Consider the following 14,317-nt stretch of genomic DNA (forward strand, 5'->3'; position numbering starts at 1 on the left):
TAATGACTTTAATATGAAAGTAAGAAATTGCATTAACATATAGGTGTTCAAAAGGACAAATATTTTGAAAACAAATGATGAAAGACGACTGATGACACACAAATGTGAGAGCAACTTCACCTCAAAACTTCAGAAAAATTTTAACATCAACAATCTCTAATGGTTCCAAAACTTTGAATTTAAGCTCCGAAGTTGATGAACAAGCAATTTCTTTAGACTGATTCCTGTTATTGTTGGAGTCATTTGGATACAATACCATGTTTGCACATCACCACTCGTTGAAGAGGGTCTTACCAAAAGAAAACATTATTACAGATACAAGTTTTTTTCTTTTTAAGAAACATTAACCTTTACTCTACGAAAATCACATAAATAACTTTTAGGTTAGGCTCTAATTGGATAATATTCCCTCTTATTTAAACTCTGGATAATATTCCCTTTTATTTAATCTCGAGCTGAAATTGACCCTAAACTTATGTAACATAATATTTAGTAAATTAGAACTTAGAAGTTCCACAAAAAAGAAGTATTGGAATTCTCAACAATTATTCGAAACTTGGAGGAATATATGGCATTTTTTTCTCCTCTAAGGTGTGTCAATTTCCTAAATATTATGTTATGTAACATAATATAAGTTTCCTATCAACAGATTTTATCAAGATGAGAGACTAACCAACTTCCTGTTTGGAATTTTACCAATACAATTTTGAGATGTTGGGTGAAGTCCTGAAGGAAGAGTAGAAGTTGATTTAATTTATTGTAAAATCTAATGTATATTTTCCTCAGCCAAAATTTCCATAATATTAATACATCAATAATCAAATATAACATACATTGTATTAATAATGGAAAAATTGTTCAGTTCGTAAGCAGCCTTTCTTCCATGGGCATAGAAAATTCCAACTGAAAGATGGGGTAAAACATGATTGGATAAATAACAACAGATCTAATGATACTTAATCGAAGAAAAAAACCCTAGTATACTATTTCTTTGGCATTAAGCTTAGGTGGTAAGCCTTGGAGCTTTGAGTAGGTAGATACTCCTCATTAAACCTTTACCAGTTTCACCAGCAGATTTTAGCACTTCAGCTGGTTCTTTTTCTTCTGCCACAACTTCGTCGTCACGTTCACGCTTCTGTAAGAGAGAGTAAAGAATTCGGTTTAAATTGTGGTGATAAATTTTGAAATGACAGTAAAACATTTACCTTAGAACTGCGTTGTCCCCATGTTACACCAATTGCATCACCTCCCAAAGAGTCATACCATAAGTTGAAAGTGTTGGAGAATTCTTTCTACATTTTCATAAAAATGAGTAAGCAATGAAATCGACAATTAAAAAAATGAAATATCAAAGCATCCCGAGTTACTTTACTTGCCTGCAGATCCTCGATATAACACCTTAATGGATCAAAATTTACCAAAAGTCTGTCCTTGATGTTTTCAGAACTTGCTTTCAAGTTTCTAGGAGATAAGAATGGAGTGAAGATTTTGGTAGGATTCCCTTTTGCGACATGGGTTCCTGCTAGAATATGCTTCTGATTAAAATTCAAATATCAAAAGCTCCGACAAACACGAAAAGGGAACATCGAGAAAGACCGTCACTAGCCAGCTCACGAAGGTTACCTTGGTTAAGTTCAGATGGGAAGAGAAGGCGTTGTGGGTAAGGTAATTTGTCTCTATGGAGAAGAATAACAGCATCATAGTTCGTCAATGGAGTTCGGAAAAGGGACTGCAAACGGAACGAAGGTTACGTTGGGTTTCTCAGGAACTGTCACGTCTAAAGCTGAAAATAAAACGATTCAAATCGTGGTTCTAGGATACTTCCTTACCTCCCACAGACAAGAATCGACCTGATGCTGCAACATTAGTCTTGTCAACAAATCTGCGCTGCTTCTAGCATAAGCAGCCAACCTTTTGAGCTCCTTTAACATTAAGGGCACTTAACGTCAATTACAAAAGAATAACAAAGCTCAATCAATGATGTCATGCATACTATGTGCAACAGAGCTCTATATTTAAAGTCTCGGGCGGCAGTGACATCTTGCAGAGAAATTTGTAACGAAATCATAGGTCCCTACTCACACTTCAACTAATCCAACTAAATAATCATATAATTTTATAAATTTTGGCAAAGAAAAGTTATGAATTAATATCCTAGGTAGATTGAAAGGCACTTAATTCATTATTCTTTTGATAAGAAAAGATATTGAATTAAAGGCACTCATTAGAAAAGAGCTTAAATTTTCATACCGAAACTTTTGGTGACAACTTGGTCCAAGCCTCGGATGCCTTGTCATAAGCTGTTGCTAAGAACATGGCGGGAATTCCACTTTGCGAATTTTCTTGCAAATCTTTTCGTGTCATATTAAATTTATCCTATAAAAAATTGATGAGAATAAATAGCAATTAAAGGGCACCCACAAGTATAATAGGAACTGCTTGCTAACATTCTTACAGCTATTTCTTTCTCCTCGTTTGCACCCAAATCATTGTTTATGTCAATAACCAATGGAGAAAAAGTCCAATCATATTCCGACAATAATCTTAAGAACCTATAAAGAAGTCACAAAGCAGAAACAAATGAAGTGAGCTGCAAACAAACTAAGCACTGAAGGATGTCAAATGAGAAAATAATAATAATTTAATGATAAATCACTTCAGATTTTGATGCTTCGTGGGATAAGGTCATAGCAAGTACATATGAGTAGGGCAGGATAAAGGCATAATCTTTCAGCAAGCTTGTTTTTCATGAATAACCAAATTTTCATTGGAAAAGAAAAAAAGAAAAAGAATTCAAGAGCATAAGAAAAATAAGGCTCAAAGAAAAGAGAGCAAAACTAAAAAGATGACTTCAATCAAATAAAATAAGATCGAAAGGATAGTTGTCAGAAACTTTCATGATTGAGGCCTAAAAGAGATTTTTTTTTTCCTACTTGACTAGAGAGAACCGAATCTTTATAGGGCAAGTGGTCCTAGGAATAAATTTGTCGCTAGACTTTATATTTCTTTGTGAGCTTCGGATCTAAGGAGTTTTGTAATAATGTGCTAGGTCTTATTCCTCTAGATAGGAGTCCCTTTCTGCTAGTTCTTGTTTGGACTTATTTTGTTGGCCTTTCCTGTATATCCTTGTACTGTTATCTCATTTTCCTCAATAAAATTTGATTTCTCTTTAGACAAATAATTTAAAATAATAATAATAATGATAAATAACCAGGAACTTGCAGATGAGTAATTTATGGGCCTTGCCTCGCATTCCAAATTCTTAATATTTTCCATTGGAAAGGGAACTAGAGAAAGAAAGGGCTGTTGGCAAGCCACTTCCCTTGCTATTGAAAGAATTATTTGGCTAGAGAGAGAGAGAAGAGAACCTTTAAGGGTGTAGAGAGGTTTTAGGAAGGAGTGTGCAACATGGCTCATTCCAATACTAACTTTTGGTTTCTACGTCCAAGTTCTTTTCTGCAATTGTCCTTTATTTATTCTTTTTTTTCGTATAACTGGAATATCTTTCTGTAAAAGCTATTTTGTTATAACACCTGTTTTTAGGCTTTTGTTATTTTATAACCATTCCGTTTCACTTTCCTCCAATGAAATTACAGATAAAAGAAAAAGAGAAGGCTCCCTACAAAGATGCATTAACCATTAGTATATACACACCTTAAAAAACCTGTGATTCGAGAAAGTGGTGCATGGAAGGGTAGAGGCTTCAGGAAAATTGAAGCTACCAACAGTTCGACTGCTTCCTCTACCAAGCATGCTGAAAAGAAATGTGAGGCTATCCATCGTTTGGCCAACCTTAAAATGACAACAACACAGTTGTGAGGAGTGCATTATTGAAATCTATAACATACACAGCAATCAGTACACACCTAACAACTGGTCCATATATTGAGTGACGAGCCTGTAGTCCACTAATCATGCTAGAATGCTGGCTTTGAATAAAAAGTTGTTTATCTGTCAAGGAGGTCCGATTTGATAAATCATTTCCAGCTGCAAATTAAGTTAACTTATTAACATTTAAATGGTTCAAGAAAACCACAATACCACCTGACCCAAGACCTCATAAATATGTCAGAGAGATGACGGCTTACATTCCTTACTCAACAAACTCAGGCCTCTTTCATGCCAAATTTTTAGACGGAAGGCATAACCAGAAACAAGTACATTAACAGAATCTTCTGAAGCAATGCATGTCATACCCCAATCATTCTGTAGACTGCAATATTGAGACCATCAGCTTGACATCCGAGGTTAATGTTGTCATTACAAAATCAAAATTTGCTCACCTCTCTCCAATTTTAAGAAGGAAGGCTGTTTTGGTTTTTTCAATTGCAACCTCATCAGTAGGCCAGTTCCCAGAGCCTTCCAACTGAAAATAAGGGGATAAGATCTGGTCAAAAGTTATTTCCAAAATGCTAATAAATAAACGTAGTGTTCAGGGTTACTTCATGCCTGAATCATAACTTCGAGTGGCTTGATGGAGGATGGAGCAAATGTCTTCGGTGTTCGCCGATCACTTGCTTTTTCTTCAGCTAGTGGGTGAGGTTCGGGAGGATAGACAGATGTATACCTGAAGGCTGTAAATATGATAAGCATACAGTCTGCTATTCTTAACCCTGTGTCTAGGGGAAATTTTATTCCTGAACTTCTGGTTGATATAACCAAAATTCCTTCTTATTTAAAGTTGATAGTACTATATTATTATGCTGATATAACCAAAATTGTCTCAGGGCAGATAAATAGAAAACCATTTCAAAAATAGGACTACAGCTCAGTTAAAACATTAGTGCATTTTCTTATTTTGTTTTGCATCTCCTAACTCCCAAGTAATCGCACTTATTATGATGTAAACTCTGCTGACTTCATTGCCAACATGATGTCAATTAAAGATACGATGAAGAAATACAGATCCCTACACTTTTTGATATAAATGATAAAAGGTAAATAGTCCAAATCCCTGCAATCTAAACCTGGATAATGAAATTATAATTGACAGGAATAATCAAGAGTCAAGGGAATTGTGTCCTCTGAAGAGTAATACCTGAGTCTAAAGGCTGTACAGCAGACACCTTCAAAGGAATGTCTTCGATTGACCGTAAACGCTTTGATAAAACTTCATATGACTCAAGCAAAGTTCCAGAAAATGTTATTGGATCTGAAATAATAAAGAAACCTTTTATTTAAAGAAAATATTGCCTTAGCATTTGTTTCAATACAGCATATGGTGTAAAATATTTCTTTTGAACCCACTAAGATATGTACATATTAGATTATGTAAGAAAAAGTAACTGCCAAGTCATATGCTGCTATAAACTTAAAGTAGCATTATAGTTTGACTTGAAGGGGGCTAGATGCAGAAAGCATCTTGTAAACACAGTTGCAATACAAGGAAATGCATTAGAAAATTTTGTGAATATTAAATAGAAAGAATCAAACTTAATATGAAAAGATTATGGTTGAAAGAAAATTATGCATAAATTAGGGAAAAAACAAATACAAAAATAGCATTTTGTGAAAGTTGGTTCATGAACTATAGTAACATGTCACAGCTATCTTTTCATTTAACAATTAAAAGTTCGTTTCTTGTTTAAAGAAAATATTATAAAAGATCAGGTCATAGAATACCTCGAGAACCATGAAGCAGGGAGAAATCAATCTGATCCACAGCATGCATAATACAGTTGGTTGACATTGGTGAAAGGTGTCGAACAAAAAGATATTCCACAATTCTTTTTAAAATGAGATGTCTTGTCCACTGATCAGTTTCCCAAACTACGAAATTTAGAAATAACCAAGTTAACCTTTTGTGGGTGGTCTCAGATGCAACTTGTAAGGCTACAATACTCCTATCAATAAAGTTAATAAACTAGCAGAAGAAAATATATTATATAACCTGTGCTTTCTGCAATTCTGCCATCTTTAAATCTCCTGAGCTCAGCTTTTTCACCCCAAAATCTTCGAAATTTTAGGGCCTGTTGTGGAATAAAAGCTTGATGAGTAAATGTATTTTAAAAGGGGGGAAACTTTCTAACTTGGGGAGTTATTTACATCTTCTTTGTCATCAGCATTCGGACCAATATCAACTACACGAAAGGCCTTTTCCACAGAGCTTATTGAAATTCCAACAAGCAATGGTTGCATATCAAATGCTGATAATCCCTGAGATCACAAGGACGATTAGCACACTTGATTAAAGAATAATACATATACATAAAACACTAAGTTTCAGTAAATGGCCCATACATTTTCAATATTGCATCCAGGCTCGGTGTTCCTCCAGGAAACACGAATGAATTTTGCTCTATCAGTCAGGCCTTGACTTAAAACCCCATGTATTTTCTGCTCATATAGTCTCCAGCACTCATCATCCATACAAAAGCCTGATGCATATAGCTTATCTTGTCCCCTCAAATTCAATCTATAAAAATAAATACAGAACATGATGTAGAGCAAAATGAAATCTTACTTTGATGTAGATGCCCATAATTAAATAGGAGCAATGAAAATCAATAACAGAAACCATCCATAATGTACAATAATGCAGGGGAAAAAAAGGAAATGTAGAAGAGTTGTGATCTATACCTAATACAATGGTCATATTTAACAGCAAAGTCAATTTTGGTCATAAAAACCTCTTCAAATCCACCATTGCTGCATTTCTCCAAACATACAAGTGCCATTGCAGCCTCATCTTGAAGCTGAAAATTGAGAAATGGACAAAAGGAAAAGGAAGAAGCTAACATATCAGCTGAGAACAATGTATAAAAAGTAATAAATAATTTTTTAAAAAAAACGTAAGTTGGAAAACCCTCCTTTGTTTGAAGGCAATAAATAGTAAATGCAAATGAAATGACTCCAAAATGGTTCGAATTGATATTTGCTGTTAGAATACAGAAGAAAAATCATATGCACCTCTGCTTTTCATACTACTTCAGTCTAAATTGAGGGAAACCCCTTCTAAGTTTGTTGAACTTAAGCCGCGAGCCAGATTTATCATAATTCAACGGTAAATAATATGGAATAACTCCTTTACTGACAGCGATTCAGAAAACACAAAGATACTCCAGTCAAAGTTTAAGTTCAGTAAAACACATCTTATTGGATTAATGGCTAAAGAAAGTTTTAAAAATAAAAATAATAAACCAAAAACAGCTATTGGGATGAGGTGTTGGGGTCCTTAATTAAATTCCTTTTGTAATTATACCACTTCTTGAAGTTAACTCAAACAAGAGTAAGTTTTCTGTAAGCTTTCTAGGGATTGAATTCTCATTAATCCCCTAATATTTTTCAACATAGCAATAAAAATGGGATTTTATTGCATTTCAGAAATTAATGAACACTGTCAGAATTGATTGAGCACAATTTTTTTACATAACCGTACCTCAGCTAAACCTGATTGCGATATTCGAAAAGCAATGTTAAAGTTGGAAGATGGATTGCATATAACCACAGGAAACAGATCTTTATATTGCTTCTTTTCCTGCATGAGAGAATTGAATCAAACATTAACACAGAGTTTGCAAGGAAAAAAATATTAGAAACACAATGATTGCATGAGAGATCTCCCACAACATAACTGATCATCAATGAGAATAATAAAAAAACACAGATACTCTGTGAAGTATCATTAAATAGGGAACTAAAGTAAATAATAATGATTATACGATAATCTGGAAAAGCAATTGACAGTGTAAACTAAAACTTGTTTGGACTCATCATTGATGGTATATAACCCAAAAAATGAAAAGAATCTTATCTCCTGAGTTGACCTCAGGAACTTAATTAAAGAAAAGGAAAAACACCCAACACAAAGAAAGATACTCATACAAATAAATACATTTTAAAAAGCATTAAGAAACAGAACTTAAACCTCCTTTGAAACAGTACTCTGAGGTCCAAGCTTAAAATAGAGCCCACGCTTCCATAAATCTGAAGAGGCTGCAGACACAGGATAAAATTTTCCAAATAATTACAAATTTCCTTTCTTAAACAGAAGAATATGACAACTTCTATATAACTCAAGGAAAACTATTAATTTCAGGCAATTGAACCATAATATGATTTAAAACCATCATTTATCAAATATATTTATCACTTGTTACTAGCATTGCTCTAGCACAGAAACTTTCACATCTAAAGGAGGCATCCTAAGAAGCACAAACACTTTAGCTTGGCTAGTGTGTCCGTGTTGTACACATTTCCCACACTTGGACATTTGTTGGATATGACACTCGTAGTGCAACAAATATGATAGATATGCATAAAATATTAGTTGACTAGACTAAAAAGGCACATATATGACAATAATAATAAATCGAGTGTGAGATACATTAAACTAAGCTTTTTAAGCATATAAAGGCATCTGTTTGATTTACTATGAATTTTCTTTTGGTATAAAAATGGTATAGTTTTAAAAATGTATACTATAATAATCGTGTCCTATCCATGTCTCATATTCATATCTCTTTTCCTTAGAGAATATATTTAAAACTGGAAAAAGAAATATTGATTAAAAAATCATTCTTATTTTTCTTTGTCATGCACACCACTGAATGCAGTTTTGACTAACAAGTGAGAGGATAGGGCAAAATAAAAGAGAAACTTGCCTATAAATTTTACTGCAACACGAAACATCTGGATCGCCGTCATTGAATGATTTATTATATTGTGCGTAATGAGGTATGATAATATTACAGCTATTAAAAATCCGCTCAAGCAATCATGAACATATATTGGAGCCCTCTGCCGAGCCCAAACCTATAACATAAATGAGATGTTAAAATATCAAAGATCTAAAGTGATCAGGTCAGTATGAGACAATACTGTGACTCATGAGCATACCTTAAGTAGAATTAAGGTTTCTACCAGACTTTTTGATTCAAGAAAAGGCTTCTTAACCATTTCCGCAGTATCTTCGAAGTACATATCTTCCAAAATGCTAGAGTTATACTTAGGTGTAGCTGGCAGTAAGCTGCCTTGAAACAAATAACAAAAAAGAAACGAGAAAAGTTAGTTGACACACTTAACTAATAGATGGTCAAAGTATGGTGACCATAACATAATAAAAATGAAATGATGAGAATACCTTGGTTCAAGGCATGGATGTTATTTCGCTTGAGATTCAATTTTGAAATGCTAAAATAGGATGCTTCTATTGTTGGAATTATTCTGACAAAAAATCCAGGAGCTACCTTCAGCTCCTCCAAAGCTACAACCGAAATTTTATTTCTCAAAATTAATATTATGAATGTAATTAAGGCCTAAATGTGAAAGCAAGTGTGTTTGATTATAGGAGCGATGGTTGGCATCTCCCCTGATAGGGTCAGGAACTGCCTTTGGGCTTCCCTTTTAACACATACGATTAAATGTGCAAGCAAGTGCAATGCCAACATCTATTTTCTCAGATAAAGTGAATACTAAATTTCTGATGCAGTAATTGCAAAGCTCCCACATAACCAACCTGGATGAACGATTAAAACAGGTTTTCGAGCCTCATTCTGAAGTGTGGAATATTCAACCTTTGAAAACATTGAAGATGAGTTCAAATACTTCTTGATTGTGCAAAGGTAAAGGAACCTTTTAGCATGGTACCGGTAATTCAGGTAGTCTTTCTCATGGAAGCACTCCTGCCACCAAGAAGTGTAGTCTAAGAAACATCCAAGAGAACTACTAGTTTACTACCCTGCCAGCATAAAATATTGAAAAAAAAATCCCGAACATACAGACAAGTGTGTTAAATTTGCAATTACAGATATTATATCTGAACATTTGTTCCTTTTCAATAATCACAAGTCCTCAAAGCTTTCTCAAGTCAGATGGTTAAAGCTAGGACTACTGTCAGACTCTTGAACATTTGATGAATATTGATATTGTGGCCACTATACCAGCCCCAAGGGGTTTCAAAACCTTTATCACTTTATTCGTTCAACTCAGCCAACTGTCCAAGAAAACCTAACCTAACTTTAAGGTTACTCCTTAAAGACATTCAGACCACTACTACACCAAATTAAGAAATACCTGAACTACGTCAACTAAAATATGCAATACCTTTGGCAGGCCAACTAAAAGATCCACATTTACATCAGGTTTTGCAATGCCTTGAAAGGCATAACTGCCGCCAATCTTAATTGATTTTGGCTTCCTAAATTTGAATTCCACTTTGTCTGCACCAATATCCCTGATAAAACCCGGAGTTGCAGCTGCAGTAACCTGTAAAGTTTTAGCTTTGAATTCAATTCAGAATCTAGAAATTCAAGGAAAAACAAAACAAGACTCTAGTTTGGTTAAATATGACAAGAACACCAAGGCCAATCATTGGTTAATGACACCAGGTGAAGCCGTTTATCGAGCAAAGAACATAGGGGTCATTCATCGTTTGACATTTAGGTAATGAATGGAGAGAAAAACAACCTTCAAGTCATCAGGAATAAGTTTAATTGCTTTTTTGATAGCTGAAACTGTGCCCTCGACGAGCTTATGCAGTGCAGGGGAGTAGTCAAGCTGAAATTCCTTTAAAAGTTCTTTGACCTTCATCTCCATGGGATCTAGAAGATTATCGGAATCCATTTCTTCAGCTTGACTGAGAAACCAATGCTTTTCTGAAAAAGAAAAAAAAGATATGGAAAAGAAAAAAAAGAATATGGTGATTAGGCTTAACTATGAAATCTAGGGGTGTACATAAGCGGTGTTGGGCCGGGTTAGTAGAAAATTATGGAACAACCCATAGTATCCGAGTTGGCAAAAAATGAACCCTACCTAGTTCACTATGCAAGGGTCAACCCAACCCAACCCAAAAAATCCGGGTTGGGTTGGCGGGTTGGCTAGTTTTAATTTTTTCATCTCATTATTGCTTTACCGTGAAAAAATAATGGTTTATCTGAAGGGTTTTATTTGATTTTTCATAGCAAACATGTGCTTTATGAATAACATAGAGATAACAAGCAGACACCATTGAAGTTGGAAAATCAAAAAGTTAATGCAATTCTTGAACAAACATAATCAAACAATCAAAAAATTCAATGAAAACTTCTCCATCGCACAACAAAAGGAACTAAAAATTTTCATTCAACTCCAGCACATAAATCCAAACAAACATAGAATAACTTGACAAAGCCTAAAACAATAACTAATACATTTCATCCCGTCAAATGAATATCTAAATAAATTAATTGGGAAAAACGGAAATGTTTACAAACTAAGGAATTGAAGGAAGAACTTTTCCAGAATTGAGGCCAAATGACAGTGGAGTCAAATTATGTCGTGATTAATCGAATCCAAATATAGAGGGACGAATTTAAACAGACTTCACTTTTATTTATTTGAATGTGTGAATGTTATAAGTGAACAAACTTTTTTAATCCAGAGCATAAACAATTTTCAATTTCTTCCAAAAAAAAAAAAACGTAAACTTCATCTTGTGGCGTAATTAATATCTCATCAAAACTAAAGCCAAAAAAAAATTATGAGTTCACTATAATGAAAACCAAGTTAAAATATTCAAGACCAAACCTTCGAGACTGTGAGGAAGAGGTGAAGAGGGAGGCGAACAACGGAGTGGCTGGCTGAAGGAGAGGCTGCGAGGCGGAGAGAGGAGGAGGGAGGCGAACAACGAAAACCTTGATGAAGGAGACGACTGCGTGCGATTGAGGAAGAGGTTGAAGGAGAGGTGCACGCGAAGTGGAGCAGAATAGAGCGAAGTGGAGCAGAATAGAACGAAGAGGAAGACGTACGGCTTGGGCTTTTCTTAGTTTTAAGTTATATATATAGTAATATTACTTATAACCGGGTCGGGTTGGGTCAACCCGACCCCTATTAGTCCAACCTGGCTACCCGACCCAAAATTTAATTTTTTCATTTTTTCAACCCAACCCAACACATACGGTTTGGATTGGGTAAGTCGAGTTGGTCGGGTTATCGGTCTTTTTGAACACCCTTACTTCCCCAAACATATCTTATCATAACCCTACCCACATAACCTTTCTCCCAAATACATCTTATCAACACTTTTTTATAACTCTTCCCCCAAACACATCTTATCATAATTGTAGGTTTATCATAACTTTAACCCTCCATAACTCAACGCTTCCCCCGAATACACCTGAAAAGTAAATAACAGTTACAACATACCAAACACATAATTGACATAGCATTTAATGTGTACTAAATCTCATCTCAAACTCCTCGAGTTCCTCCACACTAAATTTCATATCCAATAATTTTTGTTAGATTTGGTACACCAAATCTAAATCAATATCCAATAATTTTTGTTCATATCATGTACCAACTTATATTTGGTACATGACCTTGAATCAAATAACACTAAAAGAAATACAAGATTTATGATTGATTGGAAACAAAGATCATGAATTAAAAAAATATATAAAAGAAAGAAAAATTATAGAAGAAGAGAACAAAGATGATAAAAAGGAAAAGAAAAATTGGAGAAGAAAAGAAAAGCAAGAGCAAACCTGAAATATTTAAAAAAATTGCATGCTTTATAGACTTTTTGGTTTTATTACACACGTCACAAATATTTTGGTGGTTTGATATATTTATGAAAATTAATTTTAAATTTAATTTTTTATAAATATTCATCCAAATCAATTTTTTACATGATATTTTAAAAAATATAACAAAATGACAAAATATATTTGTGTCATGTTTGTGTCATGTTGTTTTTATGTGTTTTCCGATGGAAGTTCCCACAAAATTTAGAAGTAGAATGTTTGTGTCATGTTGTTTGACACGTGCATATGCGTGTTGGGATTTGATAGTAGATGGACAGTTGTTTATGAGTGGAGAAGGAGAGGAAAGAAAAGGGAATGAAGTTTGATATCCTAAACTTCAATAGAGGAAGCAAATTAAAATCTTGGGATGAGAGGAGATTGTTGAATAAGGAAAAATTTAGAGAAACGATGGGTGAAGATTATTACATATATATGTCATATGTGGTAAGTTTACTGTTGAAATTAAGAATGGAAATTGACGAGTTTTCTAAAAGATAATCTTATGGGTTTATATTCCATTAAATTTGTATTGGGTGTTCAGTCATAGAGTTCCCTAAATCCTTATAATTGGGTTGAGAAAGTATGTTTAGGTCGTGTATAAGAGTTTTGATTTTGCATGACTCAATATTAGAAGAAATGAAGAATTAGGACATATATTAGCTTGCAATAGTATATATACAAGAAAAAAAAATCTTAAAACATTTAGGTGGCCGTCAAATGATATGTGTTGCATTGTAGGGGAATCATAGATCGTGGTGGGAATAGTAAGTAGGGTACAAGGATCGGACTTCAAACTGAAAGCATCACGGATAAATAGAATGTAGTTGAATGAAGAAATGGTTAAAGAAACAAAGTATACAAAAGGGAGGCAACAAATTAGGAAGATGATGAAATGAATTGATTGGATGGATAGTAGCACTTGAAATCCAGATGCTTAGAAATGAACCAGACAAGATTTATGGAATCCAACGATTGAAGGCTCTAATATGCTTTTATGTAATGGTGGGAGTTGCTACCTTTCTACACCTGAAAGAAGCAAAGAAGCAGATGGTGATTGGTGAAAATGAATGGAAGATATGAGATTAGAATCGGAACACATTGTGTGGAGCGACTTTAAGAAGGCTCATTATGAAAAAGACTATTCACAATCCTATAAATATGAACGAAGAAAGGAATCTTTTCATTTAGAACAGGAATTAATAAATTAAAGAGAGCACTAAAATATGAGAGGAAGTACACTAGGCTCCTAAAATACGCTTCAACCATGATTGAGGATAAGATTTGAGGAAGCAATAAGAATTGGAAGGAGTCTTTTAGAAAGGAAACCTCAAGATGAGAAAGAGTTTGTTGATGGAGTAGTTAAGCATGGAATGTTGAAACCAGAGCTCCATGGGAACTAAAGATTTAAAATGGATTCAAGGCATACAAAGTTGGGTAAAAATAGTTGGCTGTTAGTTGAGCAAAATGAATGTGAGTTTTTGAATGTGGAAATTGTGGAAAGGCAGATGAAGGTCAATTTTTTAAGGGAACAAATATTTGATATAATGTGGACAATGGGGCCATATGAAGAGTGAAAATGTCCATCCATGTTTGTTCAAACAAGGCAAATATGGTAACAAAGATCAACAAATGTTTACCAATTGCCACAATCTATGTTGAGTGTAGGAAAAATTGAATTTGACGAAAAAATAACTTCTAAGAACCTACCTGTTTCTGTTTCTTTTTCTCCCTTGGTAAAAGTAAAATCAAATCAAATTGAATTTTGGTTAGGGGTATAAAGGAAAAATGAGAGATGTAGTTAAATACTAGGAAAC

General features: G+C 34.1%; 1 protein-coding gene and 1 non-coding gene across 3 annotated transcripts; one reads left to right on the plus strand and one right to left on the minus strand.

The window, feature by feature from the left end:
* Positions 1 to 735: 735 nt before the first annotated feature.
* LOC101219567 (nucleolar protein 6) lies at positions 736 to 11,741 on the minus strand. Of its 2 annotated transcripts, none has more exons than XM_031886081.1 (27): positions 11,506 to 11,741; positions 10,408 to 10,595; positions 10,045 to 10,206; positions 9,458 to 9,623; positions 9,083 to 9,205; positions 8,839 to 8,972; positions 8,604 to 8,754; positions 7,868 to 7,935; positions 7,379 to 7,477; positions 6,580 to 6,695; positions 6,241 to 6,415; positions 6,046 to 6,156; positions 5,891 to 5,969; positions 5,623 to 5,769; positions 5,039 to 5,152; positions 4,450 to 4,574; positions 4,284 to 4,366; positions 4,089 to 4,213; positions 3,867 to 3,951; positions 3,655 to 3,792; positions 2,456 to 2,552; positions 2,251 to 2,376; positions 1,830 to 1,922; positions 1,624 to 1,729; positions 1,377 to 1,519; positions 1,206 to 1,292; positions 736 to 1,135 (listed from the first exon to the last, which is right to left on the minus strand). In XM_031886081.1, exons 2-27 carry the CDS (start codon positions 10,561 to 10,563, stop codon positions 1,004 to 1,006), a joined length of 3,141 nt encoding a protein of 1,046 aa, XP_031741941.1. In that variant the 5' UTR covers positions 10,564 to 10,595; positions 11,506 to 11,741; the 3' UTR covers positions 736 to 1,003. The 2 variants fall into 2 exon arrangements, with proteins under 2 accessions (XP_031741941.1, XP_031741940.1); XM_031886080.1 differs by having other exon boundaries at positions 777 to 1,135; positions 3,867 to 3,987.
* LOC116404211 lies at positions 9,276 to 9,397 on the plus strand. The gene has a single exon (XR_004217146.1). It is a non-coding gene; the product is annotated as a U6atac minor spliceosomal RNA (small nuclear RNA).
* Positions 11,742 to 14,317: the final 2,576 nt, after the last annotated feature.

This window comes from Cucumis sativus, chromosome 5, assembly GCF_000004075.3.
Source record: "Cucumis sativus cultivar 9930 chromosome 5, Cucumber_9930_V3, whole genome shotgun sequence".
In the NCBI taxonomy this organism is placed as follows: Eukaryota; Viridiplantae; Streptophyta; class Magnoliopsida; order Cucurbitales; family Cucurbitaceae; genus Cucumis; species Cucumis sativus.

Bases quoted from the DNA above. Each gene is read 5' to 3' on its own strand.
- LOC101219567 (XM_031886080.1), bottom strand. From the start codon at position 10,563: ATGGATTCCGATAATCTTCTAGATCCCATGGAGATGAAGGTCAAAGAA. The intron at 6,416-6,579 runs GTATAGATCACA...TTATTTTTATAG, and splicing joins AAATATGACCATTGTATTAG to ATTGAATTTGAGGGGACAAG. The intron at 2,553-3,654 runs GTGTGTATATAC...ACTTCTTTATAG, and splicing joins CGAATCACAGGTTTTTTAAG to GTTCTTAAGATTATTGTCGG.